This window comes from Triticum dicoccoides, chromosome 4B (assembly GCF_002162155.2).
Source record: "Triticum dicoccoides isolate Atlit2015 ecotype Zavitan chromosome 4B, WEW_v2.0, whole genome shotgun sequence".
Taxonomy (NCBI): domain Eukaryota; kingdom Viridiplantae; phylum Streptophyta; class Magnoliopsida; order Poales; family Poaceae; genus Triticum; species Triticum dicoccoides.
Window position 1 is genome coordinate 418696903 of NC_041387.1, and position 20254 is coordinate 418717156.

General features: G+C 44.9%; 1 protein-coding gene across 3 annotated transcripts in view; it reads left to right on the plus strand.

Moving 5' to 3' along the window:
* Positions 1-15614, plus strand: part of LOC119290635 (protein SUPPRESSOR OF QUENCHING 1, chloroplastic-like) — a 29723-nt gene extending 14109 nt beyond the window's left edge. For all 3 annotated transcript variants that reach the window (XM_037569251.1, XM_037569254.1, XM_037569252.1), the window contains 10 exons: positions 2591-2684; positions 3859-4016; positions 4621-4670; positions 4751-4872; positions 5074-5181; positions 13224-13316; positions 13518-13554; positions 13682-13929; positions 14680-14829; positions 15230-15614. In XM_037569251.1, the coding sequence (XP_037425148.1) occupies positions 2591-2684; positions 3859-4016; positions 4621-4670; positions 4751-4872; positions 5074-5181; positions 13224-13316; positions 13518-13554; positions 13682-13929; positions 14680-14829; positions 15230-15397 (1228 nt within the window). In that variant the 3' untranslated portion in view covers positions 15398-15614. The remainder of the gene's footprint in view (positions 1-2590; positions 2685-3858; positions 4017-4620; positions 4671-4750; positions 4873-5073; positions 5182-13223; positions 13317-13517; positions 13555-13681; positions 13930-14679; positions 14830-15229) is intronic.
* The last annotated feature ends 4640 nt before the right edge of the window (positions 15615-20254 follow it).

Below are 20254 nucleotides of genomic sequence, written 5' to 3' on the forward strand. Positions count from 1 at the left end.
ATATGGGATACAATTACATCTGGGTGGTACATACAAGGGGGGGGGGGGGGGGATACACCACAAAGTTACAAGGAAGTAGCAAGCAACTATTAGATGGAATCTAAGAGTGCAGTAATAAATTGCACTTTGGAGGGATGCACCCTATATCTAAGGTTGGAAAAGTCCACCTTGAACCTCTGTTTCCAGGACTCTACAGTAGGCTTCACTTTTCTGAAATAGTGATTATTACGCTCTTTCCATAGGCTCCATGCTGACGTCAGGAAATAGTCCATCCACAGCTTACGGGGTTGTGTGGTTTTCTGATGACTTATCATCGCTAGTCTGTGATCATGCATGGACCAATGGGAGCTCAGAGATCTCCAGCATTCCTGACTGAAAGTGCAAAGAAAAAACAGGTGTTCAACCGTTTCTTCAACGTGTTGGCCACACAGAAGACAGTCAAAGTTGGTGCCAATGTTGTAGTGCCTCCTTTTGAGCATATTTCTGGTGTTGAGGCGGTCAGCAAGCAGGAACCAACCGAAGACCTTAATCTTGGGAATGCAATTGGCTTTCCACAACCATCTAAATGCCTCATGGGCGATCACCTCCCGAAAGTAGAATTTGTAATATGAAGAGGTTCTGAAAGTATTGCCTCCCCCCCCACACTGCCATGTGTCTTGAGTAACCAAAGGGGTGATCATGGCCACATCAGCTTGTATGTCTCTTAGTTCATCACGAGCTTGTATTGAGAGGGGGAGGTGAAAGTTTTGATGCGAGTCCGTTGAAGTCAGAAGATCTTCCACCGAGATGTCTTCAGATATAGAGTAAGAAAAGGCTCTTGGATATGCATCAGCATAAATGGTTTTGTTCCAATTGTCCTTCCAGAACAGAGCAGAAGATCCACTTCCAATTTTGATGCATGTCACACCACGGTAGGTAGGCATTAGTTGGATTAAATCTTTCCACCAGAAGGATCCGCAAGGGTCATGTGCGTGTGGGATTGTGTTGCCGTAGTAAGACTCCCAGATCTAGTGAACCCAAGGAATATCGTGCCTGTTGTAGAACTTGTGAAGAAACTTTAGGAGTAATGCATCATTCTGAATCCTTAAGTTAATGATACCTAAACCCCCACTCTTCTTGGGTCTGCACACTATATCCCAAGCAGCCAGAGAGTTGCTCTTAAAGCCATCGTCAGTCTTTTTTTGCCACAAACAGTGCCGTCTGATCTTGTCAAGTTGGGCACTTGGGCCACAATTCTCGGGGGGAGTCAAATGGTGCCCATCGAGAACATGATTAATGAGGTGATCAATGAGTTCATGAGGATAGTTTGCCAGCGTACGACATCATAGACATAGCAGCTGTGACATTTCTCTCAGCTTTGCAGACCAATGGAGTCAGGTCTTGGACTGACGGTCTAGTGGTGCCCAAAGGAAGTCCTAGGTACGTTAACGGCATGGAGCCTACCGTATATCCAAAGAGGTCAGCCAGATCTTTGCATTTATCAGGTGGGGTGTTTATCGGGACTATAGTTGATTTATGGAAGTTGATCTTGAGACCAATGGACGTGGCGTAGTCCTTGAGAATTTCCTTGATGTTGGTAGCTTGGCGGAGGCATGCAGGCATAATGATGATCGTGTCATCCGCATACTGTATGACAGGGTAATCTCCAATAGTGTGTCGAATGGGGTATTCCAGGAGATTTCTACGAAGGGCATCATTAATAGCTGTCTGAAGCAGGTCCGTGGCAATGACAAAAATAAGCGGCGATAGGGGATCACCTTGCCTCACACCACATTTGCAATGGGAGATTTTTCCTGGTGTGCCATTAAGCAGGACAGAGGACTTCCCAGATGTGAAGATGCATTGGATCCACTGAATCCATTTGTCATTGAATCCTACATTTTTCATAATTTCTAACATAGCCGAGTGCTGAATTGTGTCAAAGGCCTTGGCAAAGTCTAGTTTCAGTAGGATTATCTCTTCCTGTGACATTTGACATTGGTGTATATATTCGAAAGCCCACGCCAGACAGTCATGTATCGATCTCCCACGCAGGAATCCGTACTGATTGCGGTGAACGATCTGTAAGATGATTCTTTGGAGACGGTTGGCCAATAGTTTAGTGATCAGTTTGAGGCAACAGTTGAGCAGAGTGATCGGGCGAAAGTCGTTGACCATCTCTTGATAGTTATTTTTTGGGATCAGTGTAATGTAACCATAGTTCAGGCATTCCAGGTCTAGTTCCCCATCGGGCGAAAGTCGATCTGTAGTAGTTTTTTGTAGGAAAATTTCCATAAAACTCTGCATTGAGCAAGCATATTGCCCGTTGTTATTTCTACATGCATTAGAGATTTTGTATAGACCTCTTCACCCACCTATGATTTCTCCTTCTCCCTACTCTGCACCGGCTGGGATCATCTCCCCTCTGCCCTGGCTGTTGGCAGGACTGTTATTGCTGCGGAAGATTAACTAGTTCTGCTGCTTGTTCTTTTCTAGTGATATCTTATATTGATTACACAGTCAATTAGCATGGTTAACCATGTTTGCAGATAATTCTTATATTCCAAAGTATTGCTTTTATTGACATGAATGCCTTTTTATCCTTATCCAGAGAGGTTGATTTTGTTAACGAGACTGTCAGAACACTAGCTGGAAATGGGACCAAAGGTTCCGACTACGAAGGAGGAGGCCGAGGAACTAATCAGGCATGCTTCCACGTTCTTTTTAACATGTACTCCCTCCGTCCGGAAATACTTGTCATCAAAATGAATAAAAAGGGATGTATCTAGAACTAAAATACGTCTAGATACATCTCCTTTTATTCATTTTGATGACAAGTATTTCCGGACGGAGGGAGTATTTGTATTGGAATCATGAAACTGAATATGGATTATTTTGCATGCAACTGCAATGGCACATATTTTTACTGCTGCCATTTCTGTTCTGTTCACCTTGATTATACTAGTTGCACGCTTCCACTTGCAGTTTCTGTAGTCAAACAGAACGTTGATCACTTGGTTAACTCTTATGCTCAGACCAGAGAGATTATACTGCTCAATTCTAATCCTTAATCCGCACATGAGCTGAAGCAGAGATAGTTAACAACAAATATCTGTCATACCCTGGCGGGTGGTGTGTTCTTTTCTGCTCTTGGGTGCTAGCTGCTTGTCAATAGCTCATCTTGACTGCCTTCTAAGGTCCAGCTTCGTAGACTGGGATTGATTGTAGTGTTGTGCACCTGTATTACCGCAGTCCTGAGATCTATGTTAAAGATAAAATCTACAGTCTCCTATCCTATCCACCCATTATGCTCCAGATTATCCAGAAAACACTATTCTGCGGCAAAGACTAAAACAGTTCCCTATCCTGTCACACCCTGAATTGTGATATTTGATGTGTTTGTGTTTGTTCATGCATAGAGTAGAACATTAGGTGAAAATGGTGCCTACCATTTTACACCTACCTTTTTGTTTTAAGATACCTGCACCTCGAATATGAACTGATAAATGCTGGTCATTGCCAATGTGCACAACCGTGCGATCCATTTCCAACATGATGATGACATGTGTTGAGAACCATCCGCATTGCAGTGATTTTAAATGTTAGAGTACGCATGCATACATTATCAGATCATCTGAAGATATTCTATTAAAAGTGTTGATCGATGGGATGATGTAAAGCCTGATGACCTGATGCTTATATTATGGATAGTTTGAGAAAATATAACTCCACAATTTCAAAAAATGGGCGGTTATATAATTTAGCATTATTTCATCTGTGGGGCATTTTATTGATTAGCTTAAAACTATTTATGGAAGTTAATTATCAAACTTGATGTTTTTAGAAGGCAGTTAGCCTGATTTGGAAGTGTTATTCTAGGTTCTAAATTCACCATGGGATGTCTGCTATGCTCCCTCGGAGGAGACCGTGTACATTGCGATGGCGGGACAACATCAAATCTGGAAACACAACACCCTTGATGGTGTAACTGAAGTTTTCAGTGGTAATGGCTCCGAAAAAAATCTGAATGGTTCAAGGTAATCGTGTTTCCCTTTCAGCCAGGAAAGTAGTTTGTAAGCTGGCGTCTCTATGGGCGTACAGTGCCAAAGCATGTAATTTGTAGCTGTGGTTATTTAACAATGGACTGCTGTTATCTGATTGTTTCTAACAATTTATTTAATTATGTCTCACTGGGAGATTACATGATAAATGGATCCATATGACTATTAGATGAATGAGTATGGCAGCTTTTTTCTATTGTGTCTCCTTAGGAAGTCAGGAACTCATTGTGCACTTGACATGTTTGTAGACAATAACTTGCAGCCTTGTGTTGATGGTTTCTGTAATTTCAATGAGTGTTAGAACTGGACAACCTTTCAGGTTATAGTCGTGCTTTGTATCAGTGTATAACTATTCTTTGGTTTGAAACCTTTTACCCTGTGTTGTGCTACCTTGGGTTCACATCTATGCTGGGTGACAACTAACAACAAGGTTTCCATATGCATTGTTGATTTACTTAACAACATTACCAACTTGGGCCTATTCACACTGATAATTAGAAGTTTCCCATCTGGCTGCTGCAGTGTTTTGGTCCTTTGATGTACACACTATGATTTCTTAATTAGTTGTTTCATGTTGCAGCCCCACCAACACATCGTTTGCGCAGCCATCTGGGATTTCATTGGATCCTGGTATATTTTGCGTGATTACCATAGTACTACTTTTTATCTGAGGCCACAGAGTCCTGATTTGTATGGCGTTACCCACGCAGAACTGGAGGAGTTATTTGTTGCTGATAGTGAAAGCAGTTCCATTCGAGCTGTTAATTTGAAGTCAGGGGGGTCAAGATGGCTTGCTGGGGGAGATCCAAATTTTCCAGATAATTTGTTTAGGGTATTTCTCTCACCTTCTCTCTCTCTCTCTCTCTCTCTCTCTCTCTCTCTCTCTCGGTACCAAAAGATGTATCCCGAAAGATGTTATGGTTTATTGGTGGAGCACTGACCTGGTCGAGCATTTTAAGTCATATTTATTTTGTTCTGTTGTAATTTTCTAAATTTATCCTATTAAGAGGTAATTATGTTCCCTTCTGTTCAGTTTGGCGATCATGATGGGACTGGCTGGGATGTGCTACTCCAGCATCCCTTGGGTGTTGTCTATGCTAGCGATAATCAAATATATGTTGCAGATTCTTATAATCACAAGGTAATCAATCATCTTCTGACACTATCATGTGAATTTGCATCCAAGAAACAAAATTTGCATAATCACAGTTGAGATTTGGAGGATTCTCAGAAATTCTGACCAGTTCTGATCACTAAATACATATTTATAATATTGTGGAAAGTTTAAGTGTATATAGTTTTTATTTGACCCATGACTCAGCGGTAATCGGAAACTTTTGCCACCACAAGGAGCCGGCTGTAAATTGTTCTTGGCTGCCTTTGTGCAAATGGATCTACTCGGATCAGGCTTTCGCCCCGCTTTATATATAAAGCACAGGGCCAAATGATACATGATGCTGAGGAAGCCCTCAGAAGCTGATCAGAAAAGAAAACACGACACACCACACGAAGACGCAAAAACAGCACAAGAGTGCACAACCAGACACTGCCAGAGTGCTGTCCTGTAGAGGCACAGGAGTAATGCCGACACAACCGATAACCACCCACACTCAATGACGCCTCCTACAAGAAGGTACCGATGCCACGCGCCGCCGCCGCGTCTGCCGAAGCGGACAAAGTCTTCGCCCTGAGTGTCGAGGGAAGGGACCAAGGCGGTTCCCCAAGAGGAACGCGACACACATAGGCATTGCCACTGCGGACGCCAAGGCACAAATCTTTTGATTGACAACGCCCCTACCCACCACACCGGGAAAAGGCTAAAGACCCACCCGATGTGGGGGCACCCGACGTGTTGAGAACTCCAGATCTAGATCAGGGCTATGCCGCCACTGCCGGCGACAACTTCGCCAGGACTACACCGTACACCTCGCCACCCACATGATTGAAGCTCGCCGCCAACACATGCCTCAACGTTGCTTGCTGGAGAGCCAACCGTGAAGCCTGCCATCCAGGGCCGCTGCCCTGGCATCCATGGCTCCAAACCCGCCCCCGCACCAGGCCTATGGCCACCGATCACCAAAGGAACGGGCGGATAGGCACCTCCTTTCCCACCCCTGGAGAGCCCCAGGCTCATGCCCACTCGAGCATAGTCAGATCTGAATACCGCCACCCCCACCCTGCCCCACCTGGGCCCGAGCACCCCGGTGACACTCAGCCACCAGAAGGGAGGAGGGGGTGAATCCGTGGCCCGCAATGAATCCACAGCCCTCGGTGGCGATCAACACCTGGGAGAAGTCCAGCCCTTCGGCCACGGCCCGCTCAGATGGTTTGGAGGGGAGCTGACTGTTAGGAATGAGCAACTTGTATTCCCATGAGGCCATAGGCCGATATATATATACATGTACATGTGTGGAACATATGCAGGAAACCCCTTATACAACAGGATAAATACAAAGGGGTACATGACTTATATTATAACTCTTAACACCCCCCCTCAAACTCATGGTGGATGAACAACACTAAGTTTGGAGAGATAAAAGCCATGTTGTGCTCTAGTCTGGGCCTTCGTCAGGAAATCCGCCAACTGTAACTCGGAAGGCACATACTGAAGAGCAATAACCTGGTCCTGCACAGCAGTGCGCACATAGAAAGCATCAACACCAATATGCTTGGTGAGCTCATGCTTCACAGGATCGCGCGCAATGCTAATAGCACCTGTACTGTCAGATAAGAGCAGAGTCGGTGTAGTGACAGAAACACCAAAATCCTGAAGTAACCACCGTAACCAAGTCACCTCTGCCGTCAAAAGAGCCATGGCTTGCAACTCAGCCTCTCCACTCGAACGGGAAACTGCAATCTGTTTCTTCGTCTTCCAGGCAATGAGAGAACCACCAAAAAAAACACAGTAAGCAGAAAGTGAATGGCGATCTGAAGGATCACTAGCCCACGTAGCATCCGAATAGGCCTGAAGCTATAAAGAACTGGAGCGAGGAAAGAATAGACGGTGAGAGATTGTGCCCCGAAGATATCGGAGAACACGAAGTAGATGACTATAGTGGACCGAGGTGGGAGCGGAGACGAACTGACTCGGAATATGAACCGGATAAGAGATATCCGGACGAGTGACAGCCAGATAGACAAGACTGCCAACAAGATGACGATAACGCGTCGGGTCAGGGAGGGGATCACCATCAGTAGCACGGAGGTGAACATTGAGCTCCATAGGAGTCTCAACAATGCGCTCGTCAGTAAGAGCAGCACGAGCAAGAAGATCCTGGATATACTTTTCCTGGGATATAAAAAAGCCATCAGAGGTAGAAGAGACTTCAATCCCAAGAAAGTAGCGAAGAGGTCCAAGATCAGACATAAGAAACTGCTCACTAAGACGGGCCTTTACAAAGGCAATATACTCGGGGTCATCCCCAGTGATGATCATGTCATCAACATAGAGAAGAAGAGTCCGACCATGAGGAGAAAGGTAAATAAACAATGCTGGATCATGAGCACTTGCTGAAAAACTAGCGGCAGTGACCACAGAGGCAAAACGCGCAAACCAGGCACGGGGGGCTTGCTTAAGGCCATAGAGAGAGCGACAAAGACGACATACCATGCCATCAGGAACTGAATACCAAGGTGGTGGCTGCATGTACACCTCACGCAACTCACCATTAAGAAAGGCATTCTTAACATCAAGCTGAGATATAGACCAGTGGCGTGCAGAGGCAACGGGAAGAAGTGTACGAACAGTGGTCATATGGGCCACAGGAGCAAAAGTCTCGTCATAATCACGACCATGCTCTTGCTGAAAACCACGAGCCACAAGACGAGCTTTGTGACGCTCAAGAGAACAATCAGAGCGAGTCTTAACCTTGTAGACCCACTTACAAGTGATGGGACGGACTCCGGGAGGAAGAGAAACAAGATCCCAGGTACCAATGCGTTCAAGAGCAGCAATCTCCTCTGCCATCGCAAACTGCCATTCAGGATGAACAACAACCTGACGATAAGAAGTCGGCTCAAGAACAGCAGCACCAGCGGTGGGAAATCCAAAGCGATCAACAGGCGGACGAGGACGAGAACGCAAGCCATAAGTAGGCTGAGACGAAGATGACGACTCATCCACAGAGGCATCCACAGGTCGTGAACGACGAGTGTAATGCTGAGTAAAAGATGGAACAATAGAAGGAGGAATCGCCAAGGTAGAATCGGGGGGTGGCGACGAAGAAGTCACCGGAGATGAAGGTGTAGAATCCGGTGACATGCTAGGTGAGGAGACTGGGGAAGATGGTGGCTGCAAATCGACTAGAGGTGGAGAAGCAGAGGGAGTGGAACGAATAGGCACAGGCTCGACGGGGGTGATAGGTGAGTCAGGAAAAGTGAGGAAAGAGATATCTTCCACTGAAAAAGTCGAGGAAGATGGGCGTGGGTAGAAGGGACGAGACTCATCAAAAGTCATGTCTCGAGAGATACGCATCCGACGACCGATAGGATCCCAACAACGATAGCCCTTGTGCTCATCACTGTAGCCTAAGAAGACACACTCAACAGACTGAGCGGTCAGTTTGGTGCGTTCGTGAGGGGCAAGAAGAACATAGCAAACACAACCAAACAAGCGAAGCATCGAATAATCGAGAGAACGATCAAAAAGACGCTCGAAAGGAACACCACCCTGTAGAGCAGCGGAAGGCTGTATATTGATAAGATAGGTGGAGGTGGAGACGACCTCAGCCCAAAAATGAGGCGGGAGAGAGGCAGCAATCATCAATGCACGAGCCGTCTCAAGATGTCGATGCTTTCGCTCAGCCACACCATTCTGAGCATGAGCACCAGGACAAGAGAATTGAGAGAGAGTTCCTTGCTTAGCAAGAACACCACGCAACATCTTACGACCTCAGCCCAAAAATGAGGCGGGAGAGAGGCAGCAATCATCAATGCACGAGCCGTCTCAAGAAGATGTCGATGCTTTCGCTCAGCCACACCATTCTGAGCATGAGCACCAGGACAAGAGAATTGAGAGAGAGTTCCTTGCTCAGCAAGAACACCACGCAACATCTTAGAGATATACTCGCCAGCGGAGTCAGCACGAAAAACACGAATGGGTGAAGAGAACTGAGTATGAACCATGGCAGCAAAACGCTTATAAATAGACAACATCTCACTACGAGAAGTCATGAAATAAAGCCATGTGTAACGAGAGAAATCATCTATGAAAATAATATAGTATTTATGACCACCTTTCGAAGCGAAAGGAGCCGGACCCCATACATCAGAATGGACTAAATCGAAAGGACGCTTAGACACTGACTCACTATGTGAATATGGTAACTGGATCTGCTTGCCAAGACGACAACCCTGACACTCTAAAGAGACATCGCCCGAGACAGACCCCAGAAGACCTCGACGAACTAAAGACGACAACCGAGAACCACACAGATGACCAAGTCGATGATGCCACTGCTTGAAGGAACTAGTAACGGAGGCGACCGGAGCGGAGGAACTGGCGATGGTGGTGGCAGCGGAAGGAACATGAAGCCAGTCCAACTCCCAAAGACCCTGAGAATCACGGCGGCGAGGGCCAGCCCCAACCAGAGTGTGCGTGCGACGGTCCTGGACAGAACAAGAGTCAACGTCAAGGATGACGCGACAACCAGAATCAGTAAGTTGACCAGCAGAAAACAGATTCATGGTAAGTCGAGGAACATGAGCAACATCAGGAACAGAATAAGGAGTGGAAAGATTGCCTCTACTAGCAACAGAAAGTGGAGTACCAGCAGCAGTTAAGACATGAACAGGAGAATCCAGCGATCGCAGAGAGGACAAAGTGGAAGAATGAGAAGACATATGAAAAGAAGCTCCAGAGTCCAGAACCCATGGGGATGTACCTGACTGTGTAGAGGGCGGTTGCTCAGGGCGGGAAGCATCAGTCACAGAACCAGCAGTACCCGTCGAGGAAGAACCTGAAGCCGCGAGCAGACGCTTAAGTCTCAGAATATCCTGCTCAGTCAAAGCAATGGCTGAAGCTGTCGAGGTAGATGACGAAGTCCCTGAAGATGATGATCGTGCCTTGCGCAGGTGTTTCCTCTTCGTGTAGCACTGGGACTCGATATGACCATCATTGTTGCAGTAGTCGCAATGTGGACGGGGGCGACCTGAGCCTCCAGAAGGAGTGGGCAAGAGTGGCGGAGCACTCGAGCGAGAAGAGGTCGGTGCAGCAGGTGGCGTGGAAGAAGACCGAGTAGCGAGCACAGAGGGAACCTCCAGCAAACCAGCACCACGTAAGCGAGTCTCCTCAGCACGAATCTCAGAAAGCGCCTCCATGAGAGAAATACGGCCACGAGCAAACAACTGAGCACGCCCGGGCTCAAACTCCTTACGGAGCCGAGACAGGAACTCGTAGACGCGATGAAACTCCAAATTGGCCTGGACAGCCTGGCAACAGGGGCAAGTACGACAACCAGCACTGCGGAGAGAATCAAGCTGGCGCCAGATAGCAGAACTCTGTGCGTAGAAGTCATCAACAGTAGAGTCACCCTGCTGAAGAGCATGCTCCCGACGGACCACAGAAAGGTATAGGGCATCACCAGAGGGCTCATAGCGCTGACGAAGACGGGTCCACATCTCAAAGACAGTAGGAAGACCCAGAAACTCAGAAGCAAACTGAGGCAGAACACTAGCAGTGAGAACAGCTGCAGCACGAGCATCATCATCAAGCCACTGGGTGTAAACAGACGGAGCACCATGATACGTCTGAAGAGCCTCCTCATAAGCCAAAACCCTCTCATCATAAGCACGATCAGCAGCCTCATCAGCAAGCTTAGCCGCATCCTTGGCGGCCTGATTAGCATCCGTAGGAAGAACCAGTGGAGTCGGCGGAGTAGGGGCAACCGGAGGAACCGGACGTGGCAGACAGCAGACCTCGCCAGAAAGAACACCCCAGAGACGGATGCCACGCATGTGAATGCGCATGAAGCCAGTAAACTCGGTGTAGTTAGTACCATCAAAGATCACCGGACAACGAGGGACAGCAACATATCCCGATGCAGTAGACATTTTTCTTTTAGGAACGGATATCCGAGATCAGCAAGATCGGGAACGGGATCAGGGAGCGGCAGGCAGAACCGCAGGGCCCGGCGGAGAGGAGATCGTGGCCGACTGGAGAGGAGAACGGGAGGCCGCAGGAGAACGAGCGGCGGCGGCGGGAGTCCCCTGCCTGCTTCGAGCGAGCAGGGAGTCCTGCGAGCGAGCAGCGCCCTGCCTGCTACGAGCGAGCGTGAGATCCGGGGCGCCTGCGGGACCAGCCCCCTGCTTCGGCTGCGATTCGAGCTCCTGAAGAAGTCGGGCAGGAAGCGGGCAGCTTCGATCGAGGGCGGGCAGGCAGCTTCGATGGAGGAGAGAGTTGAGCGGCCGTGGGGACCAGCAGCAGGAGCGGACGTGGGAAACCGACGGCAGAGAGAGAGAAGCAGCCGCGGCGCCACGGGAGGATCAATCACATGAGTTGCGGGGTGTAAAAAAATTGACCTAGCTCTAATACCATGTTAGGAATAAGCAACTTGTATGCCCATGAGGCCATAGGCCGATATATATATGTACATGTACAGGTGTGGAACATATGCAGGAAACCCCTTATACAACGGGATAAATACAAAGGGGTACATGACTTATATTATAACTCTAACACTGACCTCGATCGCCGCCATAGACAGAAGGTGAAGGAGAGGACCGCAGCGCCGCTGGGGCATCACCGCTGGCCGAGCCGGCCCTCGAACTCACCCACCGCCAGCCAACATCCACCACCATGGTCCGCGCAGCCGACCAGCAGCCTGCAGCCGCTGACCACCGGCGAGGACGCACCCTGCCACGCCCGTGCTGGATCCGACCGCGAACAGCCAGGTCCGGCCTTCATGCACCCCACGCCGGAGAGGAGGTTGCGCGCCGCCCACCTTCGACGATCTAGAATGGACTTATTTCTTTTTTAGTAGTGTGCTAGAATGCTTCATAGAGCCATGACTAAAGTAGAGTCTTCTTTACCAAATACCAGATCCAGTTGATTAAGGACCCTCTTATCTGCGACCATTCGCTGGGAGGGGGTGGCATTTGCGAACGTTTTGATGGCAGTTTTAGTTTGTCAGGGGGTGTCAGTTTCTTCAGAAGAGCATGTCATTTTCTGGAATGAAGGCTCAGAACTGCCATCCTCCCAGAAAATGCCGTGTTCTGAAAGAAACTGCCACCCCCGATACAACTAAAACTGCCAGGAAAAACGTATGAAATGCCATGCTCTCCCAGCAAACGGTCGCCAGTTAGCTTTTCCGTCAGTTGATTAATAAATGAGTGATTGCAAACCTGAATGTTGTCTACAGCTTTACTCATTAAGGGACACCTCCCAAGGGAACATAACTCAGGTTTTCCCCATCAAATAAGTAACCACAGGACTTGTCAATTGCTCGGTTTGCTCATAGAACTCAATTAGTAGGTGCAATCTGGATCTCAGTTAGATGCCATGCAGAGTAATTATGCCTAATCATCTACCAGCATGTGACTGGACATGGGTTGCCCCTTAGCACAAGCAATATGCCCCCAAAAAGCATAGAGGAAACAGAATGCGTGAGTAAAACTTCATAGCAGCAAACTACACAGGTTGGTTCTATAAAAATACACAGGCTTTTTCATGGGGTACATAATTGGAAATAGATTGGTCTTAGTATGTACTCCATGAAAACAGATGGACATATGCCTAATCCTTCACCAACTTTGCATGTGGCTGGATGTACTATTGTATTGGAGGCTAAATTAGCTCTGGTCATAAATTGAAAAAGAAAATGGACAACATCGATACAAAGAGCATCCATCCACAAAATTCTAAATATAAATTCAATCCACACACTCAACGAGAAACAAAAATATGAATCCTGTTGCGAGTACTTAATAGTACCAAAAGCTATTATTCACACTAAATTTGAATTTGCTACTACTCACTATCAATTTGGATATGAAATTTTGTGCTACGGTAGATGAATTTCTTCTAAAATTTCATGGCCATTAGAGATGGTAATTGTGCCTCTAGTGCATTATTACACCTCTTGTGCCTACTGCACACAATATGCCCTGATTCTTTTGCCTCTTTCAACCACTATTGTTTTGCTGCAAGATACGCTATTATTTTCATGTTCTTTTCTGAAACTGCAGATAAAAAAGTTAGATCCCGTCACAAAAAAAGTTACAACGATTGCTGGTACTGGACGTGCAGGATACATGGATGGTGATGCCTTGTCAGCTCAAGTGAGGGATCACTCGACCAATCTCTATTGTCTGCATTTACTTTGATATGCGATGCTTATTAATTAAAAATACCACCGTAATCAGCATTCTATACTAGTTTAACCATAGGTTGATGGAGTATTCTTTATGTTACTATCTGTGAAAAGAAATATTGTCTAGGAAGCGCTTTATGACACGAATGTTTTGAATTGGCTGATGCAGCTATCTGAGCCAGCAGGACTTGTTGAAGTTGGAGAAGGTAATACTTCATTTTATTTTCTATGTTAAGTTGTTAAATACAAGTGTTACAAATATAATCTTATTCCCTATATTATTTCTCTTTTAGGTTAACTGAGGGTAATGCTTGTGCTTCTGATATCTTGCAGGAAGATTTCTTGTAGCAGATACAAACAACAGTGCAATCAGATCTATAGTTCTGAATGAGAGAGGTGCTGAGGTGCGCACACTAGATTTGACTGGAGTGCAGCCGCCATCACCAAAACCGAAGGCGTTGAGACGCCTAAGACGACGGTTATCAGCAGACACAAATGTTATTAATGTTGATGGTGGTTCCTCAATGGAAGGATATGTGTCTCTTGCAATCTCAGTTCCTTATGGTTACCATTTCTCGAAGGTCCAAATCTTCTCAGGATTTTATCTTTTGCATCATAGTCTCTCGTAGATGGTGCATGATAGTTATTTATAGTTGCTGAAGGTCGTTTGCTATTTATAAGAGTTTCGTAGGTGGGCACCTGTCAGACCGCTGTTAAAATCTAAAATGTGGAATTTTGTGATACCTTGCCTACCTAAATGTGGAATTTCGTGAAGCTATCTTAGTGTGGAGTTCTGTGATAGTTTATACAACAAATGTAGAGTTTTGTGAAACTGTACACATTATAGTGTGGTACAAATTCAAAATTAGCAGCATTCTTCATTTGATTGTGTGACAGCATCTCATCTCCGTACTGCCTACAACATGTTTGTTTTGTCTTGATGCTTTAAGGTTCATGCTTGCAACCTCCATATTCTGTACGAGCACTTCTGTTTTCAAAGAACTGGTCTTGTTAAAAGGCTTGTGCGATATGTTCATACAGCTTAGCTGGACTGGAAACCTGAAGGTACTTTTTTTTTTCCCAAAACGGATGAAGGTACCTGATTCATGTATGAAGTCTAGGACAGTAAGATATGAACAGGGATAACGGTTAATCAGATCTAACATGTTACATGCGATTACTATCATGAAGTATATTTGGGTTAAATGCCAGTTCAGTGTTTTAGTAAACATTTCTTGAAACAGCTCTGTCAACATGAGCTGCTTCAGATGATAAATTTGCTTGTTTTCAGTAGACTAAATCTTCTTTCTTTTTTTACCTCTGAGAATCAGGAAGCTCGCAGCAAATTTGATGTGGAAACAGAACCAGCTAATGCAATTGAGATCGAGCCAGTGAATGGATCTCTAAACTCAGATGGGCAGGCGTCACTCAAGTTCAAAAGAACATCATCATCATCATCAACAGGAAGGATCAACTGCAAGGTAGAGATATATTAAACCTTCAAGCAACAGTTCTGTTTAATTTCTTGGATCATCGGTGAACATCACACTGATCTTTTCCACTCAGTGATAGTACCGCATGATCTTCTAGCAAACACTACAGCAGCACATTATATTTTCTATAAAGAGGGTCCAATACAGGCCACATGCATAGAATCATCTCGAATCTATGTGGATACGTCACTGATTTAGGACACAAGAATTCCTTTTGCATCATTGATATCTTCAGATCATGTGACGTGGTGCTCATTTTTATTCAATGGATGTATCCTGGTGTTGCACTTTTGTGACATGGGTTGTACTTTTGGTGCAAGCACATAGCCGAACTAAAGGAATTCTTTTCTAAGATCATATTGTGAGCATTTTGTATTCCGATTTGCAGGTTTACTACTGCAAAGAAGATGAAGTTTGTCTTTACCAATCTGTGGCTTTTGATGTCAAATTCCAAGAGGGGGTACCCAGTCCTGCACCAATTACTCTAGCCTATACTGTGGTGCCGAGAGATAATTCAGGGAGTTCGCAGTTAATGGCTGCTGGTAAGAACTTGTAAGGTATAGTTAGATCCAGGGTGGTTGCGTACCGTACATTCTTGTCCTGAATGTGATTTTGCCTCTAGTCTATGTTGTGTGGCTGACATGCAGCCTCACCCTTGCTCCACTCATATCCCCGTGGCTGGTGGGACATCAAACGTGATTAGTTATATAATATTGCCTGTCCATTGATTGTTTGAACACCCATATGAAGTCCATTTGTCATCCAACGAGAATCATCTTTATCCAAATCACTGATGAATTTGCTTTGCACTGAACAAACCGAGTTCAGCATGCATTGTAGTGGCGTGCATGTGTTTTGAAAGGAGGATACATGTGTGATCCTCACCCTTTTTCTTTGCACAAAAGCTCTTGGGGATCGGAAATTTTTATTTCATTTAACTGATTTATTATTAGTCTTGCACATGGGCATCTAGGGGCAATCATTTGATTAGTTATCCAATTAGGGAGTTGAGACGTGTCTCTCAAGAATCTCAAGTTTGGATATCAACATAGAGAAAGGGTGTTGAGAAGTCCAATAAAATAAATAAATGAAGACACACAAACGGTGTTGATGTCCATGAATACAAAATTTAGACATGTCAACCTAGCATTCAGTTTGTACTGATCCAGACGTTATGTACCTCCTGTCAGTTTTGTTTGTTAGGAGCGACATGAAGAACAATATCAGCTGTCATGGCCCCTTCCTGTCCAACATATAAGTATGTTAGCTGATAGCTCCTTCAATTTGTGATATTGCTTATCATGGCCGGTATCGCTTCATAATCAATACATCTTGCACCATGACCATTATTCTCCTGTGAAGATATCAATAGGATTAGATTGCAAGCAGCACTGGTTCAAGAGCGTGGGAAGGAGGGATTCCATCAAGTTTTTTGTTAAATTGTGATCCAAATTATAATATGTTGGACTAGACGTAGTACAACCGGTGTGGGCCTTTGTGTTGACGTCGACGCGTACGAGTACAACTCGTTTACTTGTCCTCCAAGGACTCTCATGTATTGCCCTCATATATACCCCATGTAGTCGCACATCAGACGGCCTGTCGTCTCGTGCTTGTAATACTCCTCCATCATAGTGATTGCGCCTTCGTGCGTCCGTGGTTTTCTCCCGCAAGAGTTTTCACGTAAAAATCCGTGTCTCTCTGTCTCGTTTATTTCTCGTTATTATCTAACAAGTGGTATACAGAGCCAAGTTTACCGATATGAGATTGAGATCGGGAGATTAGGGTTCCGACGTGTGCGCCGCTGCACGCGTATCTGCCGCTAGTTGTTGCTGCTGCGTACAAGCTCAAGTCCCCAAGCACGCACATCGATCCGAGTTCCGCTGCTGCCGCGCGCAACCTGAGGCTGCTTCCGATCGTGACGTGAAGACCGGATCAACATAGAGCAGTCAAAGTACTAGTACTACTCCACGTGACCTGCTAGTACTAGTTGAGTACTACTACTCACAAGGCCAAGCTGATCCAAAAGTCCAGATTTTCTTTTTTCTACAGTTTCTCAATTGCTACGGCCACCAGCGACTACCAGGTGCTATCTCTCTAGTTCTTTGCCCCACAACATTAGTACTATCAAGAATTTTTCTACCGGCTTGTATTACTTTGTGTGAAGGGGAGCCTTGGCGCAGTGGTAAAGCTGCTGCCTTGTGACCATGAGGTCATGGGTTCAAGTCCTGGAAATAGCCTCTTACAGAAATGTAGGGAAATGCTGCGTACTATAGACCCAAAGTGGTCGGACCCTTCCCTGGACCCTGCGCAAGCGGGAGCTACATGCACCAGGTTGCCCTTTTTTGTATTACTTTGTGTACACAAATTTATCGATTCATGGCATCCATGAAGTACGATCTTCCGCTGCTAGATTGTGACACAAGGTTTACACTATGGCAAGTCAAGATGCGGGCGTTGTTGGCACAGTCTGACTATGAGGAAGCACTGGATAGTTTTGGAAAGAATAGAATTCAGGACTGGACTGATGAGGAGAAAAGAATTGATTGTAAGGCTTTGTCACAAATTCAACTCCATTTGCATAATAATATTTTGCAGGAAGTTTTGAGCGAGAAAACTGCCGCCGCTCTATGGTTAAAGCTGGAAGGGATTTGCATGACTAAAGATCTCACCAGTAAGATGCATCTGAAGCAAAAATTATTCCTGCACAGGTTACCCGAGGGAGATAATGTTTTGAATCATATTTCAGAATTTAAAGAGATCATATCTGATCTAGCTGCAATGGAGGTTAAGTATGAAGAAGAAGATACTGCTTTAATGTTACTTTGTTCACTGCCAAGTTCTTATACCAATTTTAGAGACACCATATTATACAGTCGTGATACTCTCACGCTTAATGAAGTTTATGAAGCTTTGAACTCCAAGGAGAAGATGAAATTAATGGTGCCTCATGACGGTTCAAGTTCATCCCAAGCCGAGGGATTATCTGTTCGTGGCAGGACAAAGGAGAAGAACTCCAATAATGGAAACAGAGGCAAAAGTAAGAACGTCTATAGGGGCCGGTCGCAATCCAGAGACAAGAAGTATTGCAGATATTGCAGGAGAGACGGGCATGACATCTCTGAGTGTTTGAAGTTGCAGAACAAGGAAAAGAGGAAAGGTAACAAACAAGGTGACTATTCTGCTACGTTGCTCGTGATGATAATTTCGATGATGCTCTTGTCGTTATTGCTGGATGTGCTGAGACCAATGATGAGTGGGTACTTGACACTACATGCACTTTTCATATGTGTCCACATAGAGATTGGTTCAATACTTTTGATTCCACTACTTCTGCTGGTTCCGTTTTGGGTTTTGATAATTCACCATGCAAGATTGAAGGCATAGGTTCCGTTCGAATCAAGATGTTTGATGGCATGATCAGAACTTTGACAGATGTTCGGTATATTCCAAAGATGAAGAGAAATCTTATCTCTGTTAGTGCCCTTGATGCAAAGGGGTACAAGTATTCAGGTGGAGATAGTGTTTTGAAAGTCACCAAAGGTTCCCTTATTGTGATGAAAGGTGATTTAAGTTCGACCAATGGTCTTTATTACCTTCGAGGTTCTACCGTTTCAGGTAACGCTACTCTAGTTGTTTCAAAGAATTCTGATTGTGATGCTGCTAACCTTTGGCATATGCGTCTTGGACATATGAGTGAACTCGGTTTAGCAGAGTTAAACAAGAGAGGTCTTCTTGATGGATATGAACCTGGTAAATTGAAATTTTGTGAGCACTGTATCTTCGGCAAGCACAAGAGGGTGAAGTTCAATACTTCGACTCATACAACTGAAGGTATTCTTGATTATGTGCATTCTGATTTATGTGGACCATCTCGCAAGAAGTCATTAGGTGGTGCAAGTTACATGCTGACTATTATTGATGATTATTCAAGAAAAGTTTGGCCTTATTTCTTGAAGCATAAATATGAAGCATTCTCAGCATTTAAGGAGTGGAAGATTATGATTGAAAGGCAAATTGAAAGGAAGGTAAAAATACTTCGCACTGATAATGGTATGGAATTCTGTTCTAAGCAATTTAAAAATTATTGCAAGTCTGAAGGCATTGTCAGACATTACACCGTTCCTTATACTCCTCAACAAAACGGTGTTGCTGAGCGTATGAACAGGACCATTATTTCCAGAGCCCGTTGCATGTTGTCCAATGCAGGTTTGCATAAGCGTTTTTGGGCTGAGGCCGCTTCCACTGCTTGTTATCTCATTAACCGTTCACCATCTATTGCTCTTAATAAGAAAACTTCAATTGAGGTATGGTTTGGTTCACCTGCTGATTATTCACAGTTGAGAGTTTTTGGTTGCACTGCTTATGCTCATGTTGATAATGGAAAGTTGGAGCCTAGGGCTGTTAAGTGCATCTTTCTTGGTTATAAGTCTGGTGTTAAAGGTTTTAAATTGTGGAATCCTGAAACCCAGAAGGTTGTTATTAGCAGAAATGTTATCTTTAATGAATCTGCTATGTTACATGATGTTTCATCTACTAATGTTCCCGTTGAGAGTGAACAGCAGCCTATTGTTCAGGAGCCTACTGTTCAGGTGGAGCATGTTATTGAAACAGGTGATACATCTGGTAATGAAATTGGTGATGCACATGATGAACCCGTCGTTGATGATGATCATGTCACTCCCACTCCAAATCAGCCTATTGTTTCACCAAGTTGGAATCTTGCACGTGACAGAGTTAGACGGGGTATTAATAAACCTGACAGGTTAATTGAAGAGTGCAATATTGTTTCTTTTGCTTTATCTGTTGCAGAGGAAATTGAAGGTAATTCCGAGCCTTCTTCATATTCCGAGGCTATTATTTCTGGTGATAGTAATAAGTGGATGACCGCTATGCATGATGAGATGGAATCACTTGAAAAGAATGGCACTTGGGATTTAGTAAAATTGTCTAGAGAGAAGAAACCTATTCGTTGCAAGTGGGTTTTCAAGAGGAAAGAAGGTGTTTCTCCTAATGATGAGACAAGATATAAAGCAAGGTTAGTTGCTAAAGGTTATAGCCAGATTTCAGGTATTGACTATAACGAAGTCTTTTCTTCTGTTGTGAAGCATAGCTCTATTCGCACTTTACTCAGTATTGTTGCCATGCATGATCTTGAGCTTGAACAATTGGATGTTAAAACTGCATTTTTACATGGAGAATTAGAAGAGGATATTTATATGGAACAACCTGAAGGTTTTGTTATTCCTATTTAAGTCCACACGTACGTAGGTGATGAAGCTAAACCCAACAGATCTCGGATAGGGTTCCCGAGCTGTTAGCCTTGGTGTGATGGTAACAGGAGTTCAGGCTTAGATAATACCCTACACACTGCTTGATTGTATTGATTTCGAGTGAGTACAAGTTACTGGTT